Source organism: Oratosquilla oratoria, chromosome 1 (genome assembly GCF_046742065.1).
Source record: "Oratosquilla oratoria isolate Oo_2021 chromosome 1, ASM4674206v1, whole genome shotgun sequence".
Taxonomy (NCBI): Eukaryota; Metazoa; Arthropoda; class Malacostraca; order Stomatopoda; family Squillidae; genus Oratosquilla; species Oratosquilla oratoria.
In genome coordinates this window covers 71,997,864-72,020,965 of record NC_134777.1, presented here as the reverse complement: position 1 = coordinate 72,020,965, position 23,102 = coordinate 71,997,864, and the positions used below count along the sequence as shown (strand labels likewise).

Here is a 23,102-nt window from a genome sequence, read left to right as displayed (position 1 = left end):
TACCATCATAGACTTGCATTTACTGGGACTTCAAAAAAGAAAGAACATTTACTGGCAATATTCAATAGAAAAAATATTGTAGCAAATGAAAAAATAATTAAGTGACAACTTATGAAATTTATCAGAGCTAGTGTTTTTCAGTTTCTAGTGGGGTAATGTTTCTGCAGCACTGATCCTTTCAGAATACTGGTACTGGTCAGTCCCAACAATCACTCATGATTTCACAGTGCTTTTGAAGTGACCATTGACAAAAAAAGATACTCCAGAGTGTAAACCAAGTGATTTTGGTTGCAAAAAAGCATTCATTAACAGTTTTGCAAAAGATGGAACACCTGGCATGTTCTTTGCTTTTATTTCATAATAGAGGAGGGAGTCACAAGGTGTGCAAAGTTGATGTGTGGAACCAGGAGGACGGGAGGAAATAGAAGGAAGGGTAGTGATTGGTGGGATGATGAAATAAAGAAGGTTGTAGAAGAGAGGAAGTGAGCATTCATAGTTTGGTTACAAAATAGGACAAGAGAATCACATAAAAGGTACAAACAAAAGAGAAGAAAAGTAAAGCATAAGATAAAGGAGGCAAAGGGGGGAGTGGATGTGAAATGGGGTAAGAGTGACAGAATTTTTTTAAAGTAATAAAAAGCTGTTTTGGAAGGAAATTAAGAGAGGAAGAGGCAAATCAAGTAGAAAAGAAAAATAAAAGGTGCAGATGGAGAGATGATAATGGAAGAGACAGCAGTAAGAGGATGGGCAGAGTATTTTAAGGAGTTGCTAAATGTGAAGGATAGGTGGGGAAAAGTAGTTGCAGAGGGAAGCGCTGAGAAAATGACAGTTATGAATAAAGAAAATGGAGGAGAAATAAGGAAAGATGAGGTGAAAGCAGTTATTAAAATGATGAGAGTAGGTAAGGTACCTGGGTTAGATGGGTGTCATGTGGAGTGTCTCAAAAAGGGAGGTAGACTGGCTGGTGAGGTTGGTTAATGTTTGTCTAAAAGAGGGTAGAGTACCAGAGGACTGGAAGAGTGCCTGTATAGTTCCACTTTACAAGGAAAAAAGGGACAAGTGTGAGTGTGTAGTAGTTTCAGAGGAATCAGCTTAGTAAGTGTAATTGGGAAGGCTTATGGGAGGGTCTTGATTGAAAGATTTAGGAGAGGAACAGAGGGAATAGTTGATGAGGAACAGTGTAGGTTTAGGACAGGTAAGGGTTGCTTGGATCAGATTTTTGTGGTAAGGTAGATATGTGAGAAATCTTTAGGAAAAAGTAAGGATATTTTTTGGGGCCTTTATGAATTTGGAAAAGGCTTTAGACAGGGTAGACAGTAAGGCACTGCGGGAGGTATTGCAGATATATTGGATAGGAGGAAAGCTGTTAAGAGCAGTCAAGAATTTTTACGAAAGTAGTAGAACCTGTGTTAGTATGGTAAAGTGGTACCGAGGATGAGGCTTAATACAAACATGGAGGGCTCTGTGTCTCCTTTATTTGAAACTATGATTGTGGTGGAGCTAAATGGCTATTTGCAACTAAGGGGAGAACAGAATACCATACATATGGGCAAGAATGTGCTGCACTCATGGTGTGTGTGTCTTATCCAGCCAGTGGTCATTGTCCATCTGCCTGGCACCTCCAGCCCAAGTGACTCTCTGCTTGCTGGGCTGCCTGGGCTGCTTGGGTGCCCAGCCAATCATCTCCCACAGCAGCAACCACATGACCCATCCTGCATAGTGTGGGGCAGAGCAAACCTGGCTTGGGCACGCTTGGCTGTTTGGCGGGTGCCAACTGCGAGGAAACGGGAACAAAACCTATGGTGTACACGTGTGGAAAGCAGAGAGATAAAGCCTAGCTAGGCGCCAACTCACCACATACTTGGGGACACAGAGGGACAAAGACCAGCTAGGTGCCAACTCACCACATTAGAATTAGAAATGGAGAGAGTGAGTGGTTTGAGCTAAAGGTGGGACTTCGCTAGGGATGCGTTAAGTCACCTTGGCTGTTCAATTTATACATGGATGGGGTGGTGCGATGGGTAAATGCAAGGGTAATGGGCTGGGGATTGGAAATGTTAAAGAAAATGGAGAAAAATGGGAGATAAGCCAGTTTATGTTTGCTGATGACACTGCGCTTGTAGCAAGATCAGAGGAGGGATTAAGGAAGTTAGTGACAGAGTTTGGGAAGATGTTCAGAAGAAGTTGTTGTTGTTGTCGTTCCCTAGACTGTCTGTCCGAGCAGTCCCGTCTCCCCAAGGAAGGCCACAGCCGAAACTGGGTTTTCCCACAAATCCTTTATAGAGTGTATGTTGTGTTGTTTGCGTGCATGATTGTGTATAATGCAGTCTTCCATTATGTGTTGTATGGTATGGGGTGAAGTGTTACATCCTGGGCAGCTGTTCACAACACGGTCGTCCAGCCTCTTCTGGTAGCTTAGAAGTGCTGGGTGGTGACCGCATCGCAGTCTGGCCAAGTGGACTCTGTCCTTTCGTGGGAGAGAGGATTCAGAAGGGTGGATATCAGGGGGTCTGGCATGCAGCAGTGTGTTGTCTTTCAGTGTGTTAATGGAGCGGTGAGTGATATGATTATGAATATGTTTCCGGAGGCTGGTATTTGGTGGTTGTGGAGGAAGAGAAGAGAGTACCTGTGCGTAATAAAGGTCTTTGGGTGTAGTTTTAATGTTTCTTGGTGTGTGTGGGTGTTCTGCTATGTAGTGTAGCGGGTGTGATGTGTTTGTGGTGGCTGCAGCAAGTGTTTGTGTGCCTCTCATGTCGAGGTGGTCCTTGACTTTGAGGACTTTTGTTTCATGGTGTAAATGGTCTGTAGGTGATGTATTTGTGCAGCCTGTAATTGTTTTTAGGGCTTTGTTTTGTATGATTTGAAGGGTGTTGTGGTGTGTCTCACTGAGATTAGGAGCCCATGCAGGACTCGCATAATTCATCACTGAGCGTATGCATTGTTTGTATATTGTTATATTGGTTTCTTTGTTTTGTCCAAATGTTGTTCCAGTGATTGACTTAAGTGCGTTAAGTCTAGGTGTACATTTGTTTTTTATGTTTGTGAGGTGTTGTTTGAAAGACATGGATGTATCGTATGTTACACCAAGAATTTTCGGTGTGTTTGTGTGTGGTATTAGAGTGTTGTTGATGTAGAGATGAGGTATGTATTTGTGTTCTTTTGTCCAGTTGGTGAGAAGTGTTGCTGTAGATTTGGTTGGAGCTATTTTGAGTCTGTTTGTGATGAACCATGTGTTGAGTGTGTCAAGGTAAGGCTGGATTATTTCTGCAGCTTTGTCTGTGTTACGATGTGTGCATGTGATTGTTATGTCGTCTGCGTAGGAAGAGATTTGTATTTCTGAGGTGTCTGGCGTGGGAAAGTCATGCATGTATAGATTAAATAATGTGGGGGATAGAACTGAGCCCTGTGGTACTCCGTTCTTAATGTTTCTGATGTGCGATGATTGGCCATTATATGACACATGAGCATTCCTGCCTGCCAGATAATTGGCCAGCCATCTTTTGGTGTTATTGTGCATGTCTGTGTTATATATTTTATTTGTTAGGTTGTGGCGGGGGATAGCATCAAAAGCTTTACTAATGTCCAATGTTATAAGAAGGGTTCTGTGGTGGGGCCTATCTGAATTGATGCCATCTAAAATTCTTTGTGTGAGGTTTGTCAGAAGAGTGTTTGTGGAGTGTAGTGGCCTAAAACCGTGTTGTGAGTCAGCAAGGGGAATATATGGTGTGACAAGTTTAAGTATTAGGCGTTCAATGACTTTAGAGGGGGTGCAGAGAAGTGTGATTGGGCGGTGCGATGTTGGGATTGTTGGGTCTTTGTTCGGTTTTGGAATGGTGATTATTTTACCATGCTTCCAGATGTCGGGTATAGTGTTGTGTGAATAGCTGTAGTTTGCAATGTTTGTGAGTGCGTGTATACCTTGTGGTCCAATGTGTTTTAGGTGGATGTTGCTTATGTTATCAGGGCCACAGGCAGATGAGTGCTTGAGATTATGCATTATGAGTTTTGTCTGACTGTCTATGAAGGGTGTATAGTCTGAGTCTGTGGGGAAGTCTTTCTTACGTCGAATGGTGCGTCGGTCGTCAGGGTGAGATGTAAGATGGCTCGTCTGTGCAAAATGACGTATGAGTGCGTTTGCTTGTTGTCTGTTTGAGGGTAGATTATCTGTTGTTGTGATTATTGCTGCGTGAGAGCGTGTAGTGTTAGTGTTGGATAGTGTGATGCTGTTGAGTGTTTTGTACAATTTGCTGGTGTTTGTTTTGTGATCAAGTGTATTGATAAAGTTTTGCCAATTTTGTGTTTTTTGTTCATGTATTTTATTGGGAATCACAGTGTTTAATGTTTGTATTTGGTCTGCTATGTTTTGAGGGATAGGTGTGGGGGTATCGTGTTTAAGTGTGTCACGTTGTCTGATGAGGCCTTGAATTTCTGGTGTGAAGTTGGGGTTGTGTGATTTTCTGTTGCCTCTAGGGATGTATCTCTTGTCTGCGTTTTGTATGATTGTATTAAAAGCGTGCACAGCATTGTTTATGTTTGTGATTGGTGTACTGTTAAGTGTTTCAAAATGTTGTTCTGTCTCTTCAGTAAAGGCTTCCCAGTTAGCTCTCTTGTAATTGGTGTAAGTGTGTCTGTGGCCAGCTGGGGTGCATCTTGTTTTGGTGGTGATGATGATTGGAAGGTGGTCAGAGCCAAGGGCTCCGACCACTCTCCATGATGTTGTTGGGGTTAGGCAGGGGGAGCAAAAGGTGATATCAGGAGAGGAGGGAGTGTAGAGGGCTTGGTATGGGATATGTGTATGATTATGCATGTTGTTCATGATAGTCAATGAGTCGAATTGAGTCTGTATATCAAGCCCTCTGTCTGTGTCAGGGTTGTCGACAAACCAGGCAGACGACTTGGCGTTGAAGTCACCACCCATGATCAGGTTGGGGATTGAGGTTAGTTGGCTGAGTTGAGGTCTGAAGGTGTTTGGAACTGTGGGGGATGATTGGGGGGGAATGTACATGTTAACTATTGTTAGTGTTGAATTGTTGCCTGTGCGGATACGAATGGATTGGGTTTCTGTTGTGTTATCTGTGGTAGGGAGGAGAATTTTGGTTGTGGCACTTGTGTCCACAAAACAGATGGAATGGTGGATCAGGGTGATGAGTCCACCGCCATTGCCGTCAGTCCGGTCTTGTCTGATGGTGGTGTAATTATGAAATGATGGTGTTTTGTGTGAGTGTCTTAATTTTGTTTCTTGTAAAATTGCAATGTGTATGTTGTGTTGTTTAAGAAAGTGTTCAAGTTCATGTTTTTTAGTGTTAATACCGTCAATGTTGTGTTGTAATATGTTGATGTTGTGTGTTTTGTATGTGTTGTATGTTGCCGTTTGGGGTTGAGGTTGGGGTGGTAGTGGGGAAGGTGTAGGATCTGGGTCAGAGGGGGGGAAAGGAGAGATCGGGGACAAAGGAAGGGGAGTACTAATCGGGGGTATGGGCAAAGGGAAATTGGGAGTGGGTAAGGGTGTTGGCTGTGGTTGGGGAGGTGGGATTGGGGTTACTGGAGGGCAGGTAGAACATGTCCAAGTGTTTGTGTATTGGTTTGTGTCAGCAAGTGTTGTACAAGTGAGGTGGGCCCAGTTTTTGCACATATTGCACTGAACTGAGCCCTTTGTCTGTCTGCTCGAAGTAATGGGTTTAGAGCATGTTGGGCATGTGTATTTTGTGGTGGGCCCAGGATTGCTCTCTACATCTCCGGCTAAAAGTAGAAGAAGAGGGGTGATCGCCGGAAAATGACCCCTCAGTGCAGAAAAAACGTAACATTGTGTGTTGGAAAAAAGGATTGTGGTACTCCCCCAGGTAGGCGTAGCTCCTCCTTGGGGATCGGTGCCATCTGCGTAGAGCTGATGGCCAGGGGTGGTTGCTGCTGATTGGCCCCCAACTCTTGGGGTTGGGGGGTGGTCCCACGACGTAGACGTTGCAGCTCCAGGACCTGTTCAGAAGAAGTTGAATACAAATGTGGGTAAAAATAAGGTGATGAGATGTACAAGGAGAGAATGTAGTAGTAAATTGGAAGTGAGTATTAAGGGAGGGAGACTGGAGGAAGTGGATAGCTTTAGATTCTTGGGTATGCATGTGGCAGGAAAGGGAGGAGTGGAGGTGGAGGTAGAATGTAGATTGAGAGAAGCAAGTAAATGCTTTGGGGGATTATAAAGTGTAATGAGAAATAGACATTTGGAAATGGATGCTAAGAGGAGTTTGTATGGAGTGATTGTGCCGACAGCACTGTATGAGGCAGAAACATGGAATATAAGAGAGGAAGAGAGGAGTTTGAATGTTTGAGATGAAATGTCTGAGAAGTATGGTAGGGGTTACTAGGCTAGATAGAGTGAGAAACGAGGTGAGGAGGAGAGTGGGGGTGGAAAGGGAGTTGGGAGATAGGGTTGATGAAAGAGTATTGGGATGGTTTGGACACATGGAAAGAAAGAGTGAAGAAAGATTAAAAGAAGTGTGAAAGGCAGAAGTGGAAGGAGTGAACATGAGGGGCCGACCAAGGATGAGATGGATGGATGGGGTAAAAGGGGCATTACGAAAGAGGGGAATGTCTGTTGAGGAAAGAGGGGAGAAGACAGAAGATAGGGCGTGTATGAACGATGTTGAGATGCATAGAAGGGAGTGAATGGGGGATAGGGGGGAGTTATATATTTGATATTTTGATGCAATCCGAAGGGATTTCTCCCCATCTCTTTTTCTGCATGAGGGGATGGAGAGGGAGGGGGGGTCACTGATTAAATGAAGCAGCCTTGCTGTGGATGTGCTGTGTCTTGCTACATTGCTTCTGACCCAGGGCAGTGGGCAAGATGCAGGGATGACCTGTCATCCAGGAGGAGCCAATATAAGAGGGAGGGGGGTTAATGGTAGTGGAGTATGTGGGGTTGGAATGGGTGGGAGTGGATTTTATGCTTTTTTTTGGCTACCTTCATTGTAAGGGGGAAAAAGCCATTGGTGTATGTATGTATTATTATTATTGTTATTATTATTATTCATTCATTTATTCATTATTATCTTTTTTCATGCATTCTCATTTAATGAAAATTCATATTTGTTGGGATGGCTTTAGGTTGCTGTTAAATGAAAGATCTACCTGTATTTGTGTCCTCATATTACTAATGAAGATAAGTGTAGGTAGATGCAGTGGCGTAGCGAAGGGGGGGGGGGCGGTCTGCCCCGGGCGGCACGTGTCAAGGGGCGGAATGTTGATGGGGTAAAAAATGAAAAATAGAAGAAAAAATAATAATAATAATAATAATGAAAATTAACAAAAATCTTAAATTTTATACCAAATTGAGTTTAAGGTTGTAATATGGTACTGTTTTTAAAACAGATTTTTCAACTGTAGCATCAGGATCGTGTCTAAAGCAAATTTTCGTAGCCTATGAATGTTTTCCTAACCTACATTCGCTTTAGTAGACTGGAAGTGAACATTAAGGGAGAGCGACTGGAGGAAGTGGATAGTTTTAGATACTTGGGTGCAAGTGTAGCAGGAAAAGGTGGAGTGAAGGTGGAGGTAGAATGTAGATTGAGAGAAGCGAGTAAATGCCTTGGTGGTTTAAAGAGTGTAATGAGGAATAGACATTTGGGAATGGATGCGAAGAGGAGACTGTATGAAGGAGTAATTGTGCCAACAGCACTGTATGGGGCAGAAACGTGGAACATAAGAGAAGAAGAGAGAAGGAGTTTGAATGTGTTTGAGATGAGGTGTCTGAGAAGTATGGTGGGGGTTACTAGGCTAGATAGAGTGAGAAATGAGGAGGTGAGGAGGAGAACAGGGGTGAAAAAGGATTTGGGAGAGAGGGTTGATGAAAGAATATTAGGATGGTTTGGACACATGGAAAGAATGAGTGAAGAAAGACTAGTAAAAGAGGTATGGAAGGCAGATGTGGAGGGAGTGAACATGAGGGGACGTCCTAGGATGAGGTGGATGGATGGGGTGAAGGGGGCTTTGGGGAAGAGGGGAATGTCTGTTGAGGAAGGAAGGGAGAGGACGGAAGACAGAGGTGAGTGGAGAATGGTTGTATATGGATGATGTTGTGACTGCATGAGGAGGAATAGGCGGGGGGGTGGGGGGTGGGGTAGTATGTGTGAGTAAATTTTGACGCAGCCCGAAGGGATTTCTCCCCGTCCTCTCCTTATATGCAAAGGGGGACGGAGAGGGGGGGTCGCCGATTAAATGAAGCGGCCTTGCTGTGGATGTGCTGTGTCTTGCGACACTGCTTCTGACCCAGGGCGGTGGGCAGGGTTCAGGGATGGCCCGTCATCCAGGAGGTGCTCAGATGAGAGGAAGGGTGGGAGGGGTGTGGAGTGTATTTAGGGATGAAATGGGTGGGAGTGTTTTTATGCCTTTCCTTTTGTGGCTACCTCCCTTGGAAGGGGGAAAAAGCCTTGGTATATGTATGTATGTATGTACATTCGCTTTAGACGCTATTCTAGCTTTCAGCGATTTTATCAGCTATTTTAAAATGAACTAAAGTATGACATAACGATGGTGTGAATTTACGAAATACGAGTGCCGGTAAAACCCGAAACCAGTAAGATATAACTTTATTTTATTTATTGATATAAAATGGCACAAAATTAACTAAGAATATCTAGCAAATTAATATTTGTGTTGGTCTATGGCGGCAGCCATGTTGTAGGGTCGATGGGTAGGCGAATTTTGTATTCCTAGGTTTTAAACAAAATTCCTAGGTTAGGAAAAATCCTAGGCTAGGAACTTTTGCTTTAGACACGCCCGAGTTTTATATCCAAAGAAGATAAATATTTTAAGTTAAATATTCCTGCTTTATATCAAAGAATAAGTTTACCCCCCCACCATCGGGGGGGGGGGGTCGGGGATGTGAATCTACCACCCGCCCTGGGCGACAAAAACAGTTGCTACGCCACTGGGTATGTATTAGTGTAAGTAGATAAAACACCACAAGTATCAAAGGCAATGAATGTGTGTGAATATTATGACTATTCTTATACACAAGGATCGACTCTCATTCACTCCCTCTCTCTTGTTTTCTCTCTCTTTCATAAGCATGTACAATTGGTAATTGCTGAAGTGGACTATTTATGATAAGGTTACCATGTTTTATTAAGACTTACTTCTTCACTTCACAAGGCCGCCAGCCAGGAGATTACCGTGATTTGGCATCAAACAACCCCAATGTACGAGTCACTGATGATGGCACCCTCCATATCACTAACATCCAGAAGTCCCATGAAGGATACTATTTATGTGAAGCCAACAACGGCATTGGTGCTGGACTTTCTGCTGTGATTTATGTACGAGTTCAAGGTAATGTATCTTTATGCAAAGCTGTTTAGTTATGTGAATATGCTTACCGTTTATACTCGCGTATAGGTCGCACTTTTTTAAACTAAATATTTCGTCAAAATCAGGGGTGCGACCTATCCACACGACATATGAAGGACAGCACTACGCTGTCACTGAAGTCGCAACTATTGGCGATTTTAGTGTGACACGGGATTTCAGTGGTATTCGTACAATATGCATCGGAAAGCTTTTCAAACCTTTTGTATACATAAGAAATATATATCAAAGGCTTCCACCGACTCACTGCTTTAAACTGAACTATTGCTGCTAGAAAATAATATATCAATTACAATTGTAGTGATTTGGTTCGAACAAGCCAGGGAAAATGAAATTCACTTTGGTCTCTTATTCTAATCTCTTTGGTAAAACAACCACAAGTAATAGCCACTGCTTAGTGGATCTGATCAGTCGTAGCTGGACGGTGAGCCTAACGTCAGAGGCGGTGGCGGCTGATGACGGCGAGGCTCGATGGGACTGCTACAAGACTGGACGAGATGTTGTTGCTGCTGCCGTGGCTACTACTATTCTGGATTCTGGATTCTGGATTCCAAGAAAAGACCACCTCGCTTGCGCGGGATCGGGTTTTGTGGGAGGGGAAGAATGTCTGTAGGAAAATGAAAAGATAGTAGTGTATAAAAGAGGGCTATTGCCACCGGGCGAATTGCGAGCGATTAGGGGCTTATTGTTGTCGTGGCTTTAGGAGAACTGGGCTAGGAACTTGGACGGTGGCGCCAATGCCGGGAGGAAGAGCATATTATATCACCAACGAAAGTTTGGAAAATGGTAGGAGACGTAGTAGGAGAGAAAGGGGGAAAAACGGAAAAATCTTTAGTGGGAGGTAAACTGAAATGAGAAGATGTAGTATAAGAGAAAGTGAGAAAGGAAACGAATTTTAGTCGAAGAAAAAGGAAGTGTATATGTTTGTGCGTGGGATGCGGCTATATTCGTGAGAGGTGTACGTGTGTAATTTACGGTTAGTGAGTAGATTTCACTTCCCGCGTGTAGAGGGCGTTCCTGATTAGCCCCAGGTAAGGCATGAGAATTCCTGTTTTACCCCAGGTCGGGTTTGAGTAGCGATATTATTATTATTATTATTATTATCATTATTATTACCATTACTATTATTATTATTACATTATTGCGGTTATCACCAGTCAAGCCGGTGAAGGGGTGTGTTACTTGTAGGTGCGGTTATACACGTTTTATCGTGTACACCGCACGTGGGACGGGCGCAGCTGACAGTCTGTAAGGTGTGGTCTAGGTGTAATATGTTGTCGCTCGCGGCTCAGCGTAGTTGGCAAGAGAGGTCGCTAGCCGCTCGAAAACCATTTGCTGGCTCCTGATTGGCTAGCTCATATTCACCTCTTGCCAACTATGGGAAGTGGGTGACCGCCTGTGGCTGCGTCACTATACCACTCTCGCTAGCCGCTCGAGAACCATTTGCTGGCTCCTGATTGGCTACCTCATTTTCACCTCTTGCCAACTATGGGAAGTGTGTGACCGCCTGTGGCTGCGTCACTACACCACTCCCCCTCTCTTCGAGAGCAGGCGTCGAGGGAGATAGGGAGCGACGCGCACGACGTTGTTGAATCGGTGTGGCCTTCGTATCACTCGCCCAAAACGTGTGGTCATTCCATCAGGGGGTATGTCTGGCGAGGAGGGCCTTGATGGAGGGGGGCTCGAATGCAGGGTGGTGTGGTCGAAGTCAGATGCCTGGCGAGGTGGGGTCGGTTGAGTATGGAGCTGTGGAGACATAAGGTTGGGTGAGAATTGTTGCATTGCATGGTAGAGTGGGGGCGTAGGGTGGGGAGGATCTTGCGGGGTGCCGGGAACAGTTGTAGAAGGATGTGGTTGCGGGGTGGGAGAAGGAGAAGGGTTCGCTGTCGTGTGCGTGTGATCTGTGTATGGTGAAGAGTCAGGGGCAGGAGGGGAGTGTTGGTTTGGAAGGGAGAGTGTTTCGGGGGGTGAGGAATGACTTGGTTCGGTGGTGAGGATGGGGTTAGGACCATGTTGTAAGATGTATTGTAGTGGCCCTGGAGGTTTGGTAGGGGGATTGATGGGGAGATGGGCCGGCTTGAGCCTGTCGATGGAGACGCTATCCGGTTTGGCATCTCGGTTGATCACGAAGGACTTTGGTGATCTGCTGAGGACTCGGAAGGGGCCGTCGTATGGGCGCTGAAGAGGAGCTCGTGTGGAGTCTTTCCTGACGAAGACGTAGTCACTTGTAGACAGGGCCGGGGGAAGGTGCTCCGGCTGTGGTTGTGGTGGACGAGGGGGTGTTGGACGGGTGTTGCCGAATGTGTCCTTGATGAGTTGGAGGAGGGCGTGACGATCCGGATCGCCGACGGCAGGCGTGGCAATTTCCCCAGGGAGGCGAAGGTTCTCAGCGTAAAGTAGCTGCGATGGGGAAATGTCATTGTCGACCTTAGGTGTGACGCGGATCGTGAGAAGCAAACAATAAAACGTAAAATATTCTCTTTTTCAACTCTTTCGTAGGTTTTATAGTGTTTACAAGCAATGCGACCTTGACCTGTTTACCGTACGTTACCGAACATCACCTGTCTGTGTTTCTATATGTGCGCAAATTATGTTTTCGTAGCGTAACGTAACAATAAACTTAAGATTTTCGTAAAAAAATATATATTATTTTCATAAACTTCCATTATGCCTACTGGACTGTTAGGTCTACGTTTTTTTTTTTAGATCGCACGGAGTTTTAGGCCCAATAACTGCAAACCCTAAAGGGGTTTTTACACGGTCAACCATCTTGGCCAACACGTTTGACAACACGGTGTTTGAGAGTATGTTTGAACGTGTGAAAGGGGTAAACATGTTGGACCAACGTGTTGGACGGATGTCTGATCTGGCATGACTTTTATGAGCGGAGCTTGCCCGCTGATGTCCGTGCATGAACGTCAGAAGAGGCTCCAACTGTCATACATACTCAAATCTCACAGAGGTAGCATCTATAGCGGCTCCTTCAGTGACAGACTTCACCATAACAACATGTTGATACAGGTATAGAATAATGTAGTGTATCATTAATGGTACTACTCTGATATGATACTCATACTGTTTTGTTACCTTTTAGCATTATTTTGTTGTTGAATGGGTTAATGCAATTTTCCTTATTGTGTTTCGAACATTTTAGTAATATTAGCAAAACTATAACAATATTTATGTGATATGTGTACTGACTGATATTACTAATGACTGTCTCCGGTCCCCTTAACCCCCTACGTATGTTATCTGTGTAACTTAGTATAGAATAACAATCTAATGAGGACCACACTGGAAATAAGCGCATATGCTTTTTTGTGTTATGCTCGGCAATTGCAATTGTTATTTCGAACTATGTTCCTGTCATTATCTGCACTTCATGTATATTGATTCTTTGCCAAATAGATTTATCATTATTATTATTATTTCCAAAATGAATGATAAAATTATTATTATTATTATCATTATTATTATTATTATTTCCAAAATGAATGATAAATTTATTATTATTATTATTATTATTATTATTTCCAAAATGAATGATACATGTGCCGTTAAGGACAAGGAAAGGGAAATTATGGTAGATTTCATTGACATATAGGAAGCATATAGTATTGTGGAAGGTGAAATAGAAAAAATACTCTAATAGGAATTTAAGAAATAAATGTGTATATGAATTGCATGGAAAGCTAAAAGAACTTGACCCTCAGTGCACGTGGGATGATGTGGTGAAAAAAAAAAAAAACAGCTGTCTTCGTAGTTCCTTAAGAAGGCATGACAAGTTTCTGGTATAATCCTAGATAAGGTGCTAGTTGCGATGAGAGCTGAAAATCTCAAGTCTTGCAGAGATCTATCCGTTGCTAAAAAACGCAATGTTGTGCTCAGCCGTTCATGAGGGCTAATGGACTTTCTCATAATGGTGTCTTTACAAGTAATGAATGGAGTGACCAAATTCAGAAGTTCTAAATATGCTGATTCGTCCATGCACATCTAATTGCGCCAATCATCTGGGTGTAATTTCAACTCCTTCATTAAGTTGGTATGAGAAATGTGGTTCCTTTTCAGTAACCAGTCCTTTGTCCACTTTGAACGCTTCCTTTTCTTTTCATTGAGGGCAATCACTATCCCAATTGCCATCACCTCATCTTGAGTAAGTGACATGTTGCCCCTTCTCCTCCTGGCACCGACTGAGGTTGTCTGTCTGTTTGGTCTGAACATGTAACAACTCTTCAAGCATGTTGTGTTGGAGGTTTGATGAGTGAGTTGGCCAACATGTTTGATTGTGTAAAACCCCCTTAAAAGGGGATTTTACATGGTCAAACATGTTGGCTAATACAATGTTTGAGAGTATGTTTGAACATGTGAAAGGGGTAAACATGTTGGACCAACGTGTTGGACAGATGTCTGATCTGGCCTGACTTTTGGGGTCAGAGCTTGCACGTTCATTGCCAATTATAATTATTTCCAAAATGAATGATACGTGTTCTGTTAAGGACAAGGAAAGGGAAATTATGGTGGACTTTATTGACATATATAGGAAGCATATAGCATTGTGGAAGGTGAAATCAAAAGAATACTCCAATAGGAATTTAAGAAATAAAGGTATGGATGAATTCCAAGGAAAGCTAAAAGAACTTACTCAGTGCATGCGGGATGATGTGACGAAAAAATCAACTGTCTTTGTAGTTCTTTTAGAAGGGAACTTTGAAAACATGAGATCTCCAAAAAGTCGGGCAAATCAACTGATGAAATATACACACCCACTCTGGTATTTTGAAGACAAGATGTTCATATGTAATTTTATCAAAACATACCACAAGAAAGTATATCAAGTTTGCATTATGTTGATGAAGAGGCGAGTTGTAAGGATTTGGCCTCTTATTTATTTAATTTTTTTTTTTTTTGCTATGGTTAGATGATTTTATTCAGTTTTATGGGCACTTTCATATAATCAGTGAATTTTAAAGTGTGTCTGACTTCTTTGGTACATTAATTTGAATTTTCATATAATTCTGGATTACAAAACATGATTTCATTAAGATTCCAAGAGACCACCCTAGATTTGAAGGTTAAACTTGAGCCATACATAGGTCTAAATGAAGCATTTAATTCATGAATCAATTAAACTTATCATAATCATTGTACTTATTTATTTGGGGAAGAAAGATTACAGCACAATATGTTACATAATTCTAGTCATACTGTGTTAGGTGTAGATTTGGAGGTGTGCATTACTCTGTAGACTAGGCCTAACTTACCTACTTTCATGATTTATATGAAGTATTTTTGCCGTGCTATTGCACCCACAGTTACAAAGTAATCCTTTAATCTATCTCTTGCTACCTTTGCAATCTCAGGATAATTTTGTGAGCATTGACCATTTTGCAAACCTGCTAAATAATTAGGATCTGCAGACAAACCTAGCAAGGTAGCTTTCCTTACTCTATCCTTCCTATGAAAGCACTCCTCTGGGGAATAGTCTGAAGGGCATGTTTTATGCAAATAGTTATGTAGGACAACAGATGCCATAACTATCTTTTCAATGCTTGTCAATTTGAGATTTATGCAAATGTGGAAAATTCTAAACCAGGAAGCCATAATGCCGAAGGCATTTCTTGTCACTCTCCATGCCCTTGAAAGCCTGTAGTTAAGTACTCATACTTGCTTTCATTATCTAGGTCCTTTTGAGAATAAGGTTTCAGGAAATTGGGCCTTAATGCAAATACCTCATCACCCACGAAAACATATGGTAAAACACATTCTGAATTTGCTGTTATTGACTAATGTGGGATGCAGAGTTTTTCATCTTTGAGTCGCCTGCCAAATTCTGTATTATCAGTGACTCCTCCATCAGATACGCGATCATTAGTTCCAATGTCTGCCATAATGAATTCGTAGTTCACATTTACAACTGCCATTAACACAAGGCTGTTGTATCCTTTGTAATTCCAATAATAAGACCCTGATTCTGATGGCGGTGTTATCCACACATGCTTTCCATCAACACCTCCCAGACAGTGGGGAAAATGCCATCTAGACTCAAACTGTTCTCCAACAATCTACCTGTTGCTAAAAAACACAATGTTGCACTCTGCCATTCATGAGGGCTAATGGACTTTCTCATAATGGTGTCTTCACAAATAATGAATGGAGTGACCAAATTCAGAAGTTCTAAATATGTTGATTTGTTCATGTGCATATAATTGCACCAATTATCTGGGTGTAATTTCAACTCCTTCATTAAGTTGGTATGAGCAATGTGGTCCCTTTTCAGTAACCAGTCCTTTGTCCACTTTGAATGATTCCTTTTCTTTTCATTGAGAGCAATCACTATCCCAATTTTCATCACCTCATCTTGAGTAAGAGACATGTTGCCCCTTCTCCTTGTGGCACCGACTGAGTTCGTCTGTCTGTTTGGTCTGAATGTGTAACAACTCTTCAAACATGTTGTGTTGGAGGTTTGATGAGCGAGTTGGCCAACACATTTGATCGTGTAAAATCCCCTTAAGAGAAAGAGCTATGAAGTAAGTTTTAAGCTAAAAGTGGTGGATTATGCAGAAAAACCTGGAAACAGACCTGCAAAAAGGGAGTTTGGGGTTTCAGAAAAGGTAGTGAGGGGATGGAGAAAGCAGAAAGATCAGCTTAAACAAATTTTCTTCTATACTGTTGTATAATGGCCAGTTGACAGTTAAATTTGTGATTTTTTCTGGTCAAGTAGATTACAACATTTTTTTGGCAGGTTCGTTTGTTTATGATAATCGTTTTAGAAACGCAACCATTTTTTATGTAAGTTTGCCTTATGTGCATGCATGACAGTCAGACAATCTACATGTGTTCCGATATTAAAATTTTGTGAATAAAGTTTTGAAATAAAGATGAATATCTGATTATTTTATGTTTGAATGGTTTTGTAAATTGTCAGATAATAGTGCAACCTATCCGCGGGTCAACCATAAATAACCGCTTTAACAACCACAAACTAGCGGTGTGACCTATACACGAGTATATACAGTACAGTGTTCCTGTCTTATGAGCTCTTTGTGAATGAAGGGCCATCCCTTTCCCCTGCCCACTGCCTAGGTCAGAAGCAATGCATCAATATTACACTACTTGGTAAAATATATAAAATTGTATTATCATACATAAACATTTTACATTCTAGTATGTTTTAGTAAAATTTTTACCTTTTCAACAGCTCCTCCCCAGTTCAAGATCCAATATCGCAACCAGACAGCACGACGAGATGAAGATGCAGTGCTGGAGTGTGAGGCTGAGGGTGAGACTCCAATTGGCATTCTGTGGAGCAAAGATAATCACAACATCGACCAGACTGCAGAACCAAGGTAGTCTCTCTTACTGTACTGGCCTTGATTATGTTCAGTATATTCAGAAAGGTTGTATAATCATAGACTATGAAAATTTTTATAATTAATTTTTGTTTGTATTCTTTCTAAATGTACAGCTGTTACTTGTAAAAATGTTGAGTTTTGATTCTTGGGTTTTTTAAACATTCTATCCATATAGAACAGTAGGATTGCACTGTGGTGAAACTGGAAACCCTTCTTTAACTTGTGTGTGTGTGTGTATATATATAAATATATATATATATATATATATATATATATATATATATATATATATATATATGTTAATAAGAACATAGGTACGTGTGTTCACTTATGCAAAGTAGACCACTTGGAAAAAGAAACTAATGAAGCAGAGCGCTTTCGTATATTACATCTTCAGTGTAACAAGTACATAGTAATAGAAATGCATAGATAATATATACATGAAAAAAGGAACAAGGACAGTTTGAATAAGGGTAGCAGACAATTACCCCCTGGAGGGCGGAAGGTCAGTGTCAATACACTAATGATGGTGGGGCGACATCAAGTCAACGTTGCCAGGGTCAATACTTCCACTAATGATGGTAGGGCGACATTAGGTCATAGTCGCTGGGTTACATTTGACCTGATATTATCTTACTAATTTCTTGACAAATAAAATGATCAAGTTTATATAAGCCCTTGTGTAGGTTGGTATTTTGATCACTGGTTGTATGAATCAAACTACACTCTGTTAAGTTTCTTGCTATTATGTTGTTGTTATAATAGATTGCCTGGGCATTACCCCAATCAACTGGATGATTATTTAATTCAATATGCTTGAATATTCCACTAGAATGATTGCCATCCCTAACATTTTTCTTGTGTTGTTCAATTCTAATGTTTAAGGGTTTGGCAGTGTGACCTATGTAAAATTGATTACACATTTTGTAAGGAATTTTATAAATGCATCCTTTTTCAATTTCAACTCATCAAGAAATTAGTAAGATAATATCAGGTAAAATGTAACCCAGCGACTATAACCTAATATCCCCCTACCATCATTGGTGGAAGTATTGACCCTGGCAACGTTGACCTGATGTCGCCCCACCATCATTAGTGTACAGTATTGACATTGACCTTCCGCCCTCCAGGGGGTAATTGTCCGTTACCCTTATTCAAACTGTCCTTGTTCCTTTTTTCATGTATATATTATCTATGCATTTCTATTACTATGTACTTGTTGCACTGAAGATGTAGTATACAAAAGTGCTCTGCTTCGTTAGTTTCTTTTTCCATGTGGTCTACTTTGCATATATATATAATACATATATATATATATATGTATATATATATATATATATATATATATAATGAAATACAAGAGAAAAGTGTATTAGTATTAGAGCAGGTAGTCCATAGAGTAGAGGTTATGATCAAAGTTCATCAGTTTACCAAAATGTTTGTTTCTTTGACTTTTGTGTATACAATGGAATATAGTAGAAAAGTACACCAGCAACAGGTTGTTTTCCCCATAAGGCAAAGATAGTTACCTGCCTTAATTTGCAAATTACCAAAATTTACTGTTTACTCCCAGGTACACAGTTCGTGAGGAAATGCAGGGAGCTGGTGTGCATAGCAGCCTTAGTATCAAGAACACTGACCGCTCTGATTCTGCAGTTTACACTTGTGTAGCCACAAATGCATTTGGCAGTGCTGACACCAACATCAACCTTATCATTCAGGGTAAGTTACAGTTTTGTAGAATACTCACTTTATGAGATAACTTGATTTCAAAATGGTGTGTCTGAAAGTTTGAATCTTTTTAACAGTATTATTTCTATTTACAAAAATCATACATCTATGTGTAGTATAATTTTGCTTACTGTAAATCATCTTTGTCAAGTTTATAAGTAGCATAAATTTTTCTATGTTTCCTACAGAGCACCCAGAGCTACCCAGCAGCCTTAAGGTTATTGATAAGAGTGGACGTTATGTTGAGCTTGCCTGGACTCCACCATACAATGGAAACTCTCCAATCACTCGATACATTGTAGAATTCAGGCTAAGACGAGGTAAGTATAGAGTCAAATATCTTTCTGAGGGTAATCAATCGTAATAGCAAATGCACTGAAAAAATACAGGTGGAAGCAGCAGACAGATATATATTGATTACCATATTCTGTGTGTAGGTATTCCTTATTATTCTTGTCAGTACCAGATGCTTTTATTCAGCTGAGAACTGAACTTGGTCTGATGGAGATCTTGATTTATTATGATCTCTTTCAAGGCCAGAGATTACCTTGTCAGCTTAATAATTTAGCATGACCCAGAATAATCTGTGAGCTGTGCCGTAATTTTTTACTAATTTAACCTAACTGGAGGAAGTGGATAGCTTTAGATACTTGGGGCAAATGTTGTGGAAAAGGGAGGAGTGGAGGTGGAGGTACAATGTAGACTGAGAGAAGCAAGTAAATACCTTGGGAGATTAAAAAATGTAATGAGAAATAGACATTTGGGAATGGATGCTAAGAGGAGATTGTATGAAGGGGTGATTATGCTGACAGCACTATATGAGGCAAAAACATGGAACATAAGAGAGGAAGATAGAGTTTAAATGTGTTAGAGATGAAATGTCTGAGAAGTATGGTAGAGATCAATAGGTTGGATAGAGTGAGAAATGAAGTGGTGATGAGGAGAGCGGGAGTGGAAAAGGAATTGGGAGATAGGGTTGATGAAAGAGTATTGGGGTGGTTTTGACATATGAAAAGAATGAGTGAAGAAAGATTAGTAAAAGAAGTGTGGAAGGCAGAGGTGGAGAGAGTGAACTTGAGGGTGTGACCAAGAATGTGATGGATGGATGAAAGGGACATTGGGAAAGAAGGGGATGTCTGTTGAGGAAGGAAGGGGGAAGACAGAAGATAGGGGCAAGTGGAGAGTGGTTGTGTATGGATGATGCTGTAATGTATGGAAGGGAATGGGTGGGAGGGGGGGTTAAGGAGTATGTGTCAATGATATTTTGATGGAACCCAAAGGGATTTCTCCCCATCTCTTTTTCTGCATGAGGGGATGGAGAGGGAGGTTGCCGATTAAGTGAAGCGGCCTTGCTGTAGATGTGCTGTCTTGCTACATTGCCTCTGACCCAGGGCAGTGGGCAAGATGCAGGGATAACCTGTCATCCAGGAGAAGCCAAGAAAAGAGGAAAGGAGGGGTGGTGAATGGGAGTGGAATATGTAGGGATGAAGGGGTGGGAGTGGATTTATCCCTTTTGACTTTGGCTACCTCCCTTGTAAGGGGGAAAAAGCCCTTGGTATATGTATGTATTCACATATCTTGAGCCAAGTTTGATTAATTTCCTTTTACTTTATGGATTTTTTTTTTTTTTTTTTTTTTTTTTTTGTGATATATGGATTTATACCATAATTCTCATATTCCTCATAGGCAACTGGGAAACTGATGGTGAACGGGTAATTGTTCCTGGCAATCATAACATTGCAACTGTACATGACCTCAGACCAGCCACCACATACCGCTTCCGCATTGTGGCACGCAATGAGATTGGCGACTCAGATCCCTCTGACACAGTTACCATCATTACTACTGCAGAAGGTTAGACTATAAGATCAAAAGTATTCACTGTTTCACATTTTATATGTATGTTGTATCTGTAGAATATATGGAAATTGTAGTCTGATTTACTTTGAAAGGTCCACTGGAATCATAAATACAGTATGTTTTGTTTTTAAAGGGGGACAATTGTAGTTCAAGATCCTTAACCTCTTCATTCTAGTGACACACCCCTTCACTGAATAACATCTTTTGGCATTAGCCAGAAGAAAATATGTAAAGGACATTACAGGGTTGAAGGGATTAATTAAGATAGTTTTAACACCTTCAGTATGATAATACCCTTTGTGGTGAATAGAATTGTTAGGCATTTGTTAAGATCTCTAATGGACATGTAAGAGGCCGGTAGTTGTACGAATGGTAATCAGGTGAAATACATGCTGAGTCAACAATTCAGACTCGACGCCTACTCGCCTGCTGTTTGATAACATCGAAGGTGACGTTATGTCTATGTAAACACGCCGACGTTGGTGACTGTTTTATAATTGATGATGTAATCAAAACTGTAAGCGCAAGTTATTCTTCGTTTGACAATGCTGAGGTAAACGATATTGCTAGTGACATTGTAACGGCTTTCCGGATTGGAGAAAAGGTGGAGAAGGAGGAAAAACTATTGGTGCATGAATTCAAAGTCACACCCATAAGGAGTGACATTTATTTGAGAAGTCAGAGGAGATTGGATTAGAAAAATTAGTGACATCAGACAAAAGTAGCTTAGCGTAGGATATGGGGATCTCGAGAGACGGTGTGAAGAGACGAGAGAGAGAGATCCTGAGTGTAACAAGACTGAAATTACAGTGAAAGAAGAAAAGTACAATTTCTTTACCCCAGAACTGATTTGAAGTACATGACAAGAACTAGGCATGGGGCCTAATGAACTTGGAAACTAGCGAGACTAAAGGAAACTAGGCATGGGGCCTACTACTTAAAAAGTACTGGAAAACTTATAAGAAAAGACGTGAGGGGAAATTAAGTGACTACTAACAGAATAGAGGGAGAGGTCTGACAGTGGTGACAGTGACTCCAAGGGAGGTGAAAGTGGTGAACAGCGGTGCGACGAACTGAGTGTTAAACACCTCCGAAGAGAAGTGGTGCTAGATAAACTGGTGAACGAAGAACTGGTGCGAGGAAGTCTACGGGAACAAGACAACCAAAATCAAGAGTGTATTGGTTCGGACGGTCGACTACGAGAGAAATCTACAACTTCAAGTAACTACTACGATTGGAACAAGCATTCTTCAAGATTCTTCAAGGTGATCATCATCTACAAGACGGTTTTTAAGGCAGAGTGTGTGATGGAGCTGAGGAACAACGTCGCTGACGAATGACAAGGCCGTAGAAGGACGTCAAGATAGAAGTTGACATCACGAAGCGACATCGCAAGCAGCCAGGCTAAAGCAAGGTATTAGTAATTAGTATGAGTACCTCTCAGAATTCTAACGTGTTGAGACACGAAATCCATACCTCCAATGTCTCTATTCCAAAATTTACTGGATTATCTAATAGCTATGGGGTTAATGAATTCCTCAATCTCATAGACACTCTTATAGTGAGTAAAAACATTACAAATGAGAACCTGAAGATAGAGATTCTCAAGGAGAATATCGATCCAGAGCATGGAAGGGCGAGGTTTGTCATTAACTTCCAGCAAATGGAAGAAATAAATCAATATGAGAATTACAAAAAGGCCTTCCTCAAACATTTTATGTCTAAATGTGATCAGGATCCTATTAGGTCATTGGTAAAAATGATTAAGGAAGTTAGGACAAGTGAAACTGACACAGAGTACTTAGCTAGATTAGATAGATGGTCAAAAGACATGAATTCTATCTTGAAAGATTCAGACTGGATAGAAAGATCTAGTGATAGGATGAAAATTGCACAGGTAATCAAATTGATTACATTTAGCTTATTGGCAAAGAATTCTGATGACTTAACAGCAGAAAGGCTGTACAAGGATCTAAAATCAAATATAAGTTTAGGAGAAGTAGATTATCTTCAAGGATACAGTGAAACCAGAACAATAAACCCATATGTAATGCCTATAAATCAACAAAGCCAAAATAGGAACTCTAGAGAGTTTAAGAAAACCGAAGTAGGACATAGGCGACATGCTAGAAGTCCATCTAGGGATAGGGATACCAGAATCCTATGTTTTAATTGTAATACATGGGGACACAAAGCACAAGAATGTTTTTATGGGATTATTTGCAGAAATTGTAAATACGAAGGACACCATGAGTATCAATGTAGGAACCCTCCATTCTGTATTTATCATAATAGAATAGGTCATAGGACTCATGAGTGCCGGAATTTTCGGGTACCCCCAGGGCTAAGAGGAAAACCCCCTGACACAGAATAAACAATTTCAGACCTCCCCTTATATATACCGATAGGTGGTATTGTGTTAAATATGGGAATGCAAGGGAGATGAAAGAAACTGACAAACTGATAATTACTGTTGGTAAAACTTCTGTAGGACCTCTCATTGCGGGTAAAGTGTTCAATAAGCCTATTCAAATTTTTATTGATACAGGGTCTGTAGTTAATGTAATTACTAGTAAAGTTTTACACCATTTGAACCCTGGAGTGAAAATGTTGGAACCAATCCATTACTCATTGCAAGGTGTAACTGGAAATCAGTTAAAAACATTAGGTAAGGTGGAACTAGAAGTTGCCTTATATACAAATGAACATTTGTACATACCGGTGATAGTGGTAGAAGAGTCTGTTTTTCCAGGAGATTTATTGATAGGATTTGCAACTATGAGAAAAGAAAACATGGTA

General features: G+C 41.1%; 1 protein-coding gene across 8 annotated transcripts in view; it reads left to right on the top strand.

Annotated features, from left to right (window-relative positions):
• The window catches only part of LOC143039346 (cell adhesion molecule Dscam1-like), a 283,763-nt gene that overhangs the window by 124,039 nt on the left and 136,622 nt on the right, over window positions 1–23,102 (top strand). For all 8 annotated transcript variants that reach the window (XM_076209353.1, XM_076209263.1, XM_076209795.1 and 5 more), the window contains exons 16-20: window positions 9,148–9,324; window positions 16,559–16,706; window positions 18,286–18,434; window positions 18,632–18,763; window positions 20,130–20,297. In XM_076209353.1, the coding sequence (XP_076065468.1) occupies window positions 9,148–9,324; window positions 16,559–16,706; window positions 18,286–18,434; window positions 18,632–18,763; window positions 20,130–20,297 (774 nt within the window). The remainder of the gene's footprint in view (window positions 1–9,147; window positions 9,325–16,558; window positions 16,707–18,285; window positions 18,435–18,631; window positions 18,764–20,129; window positions 20,298–23,102) is intronic.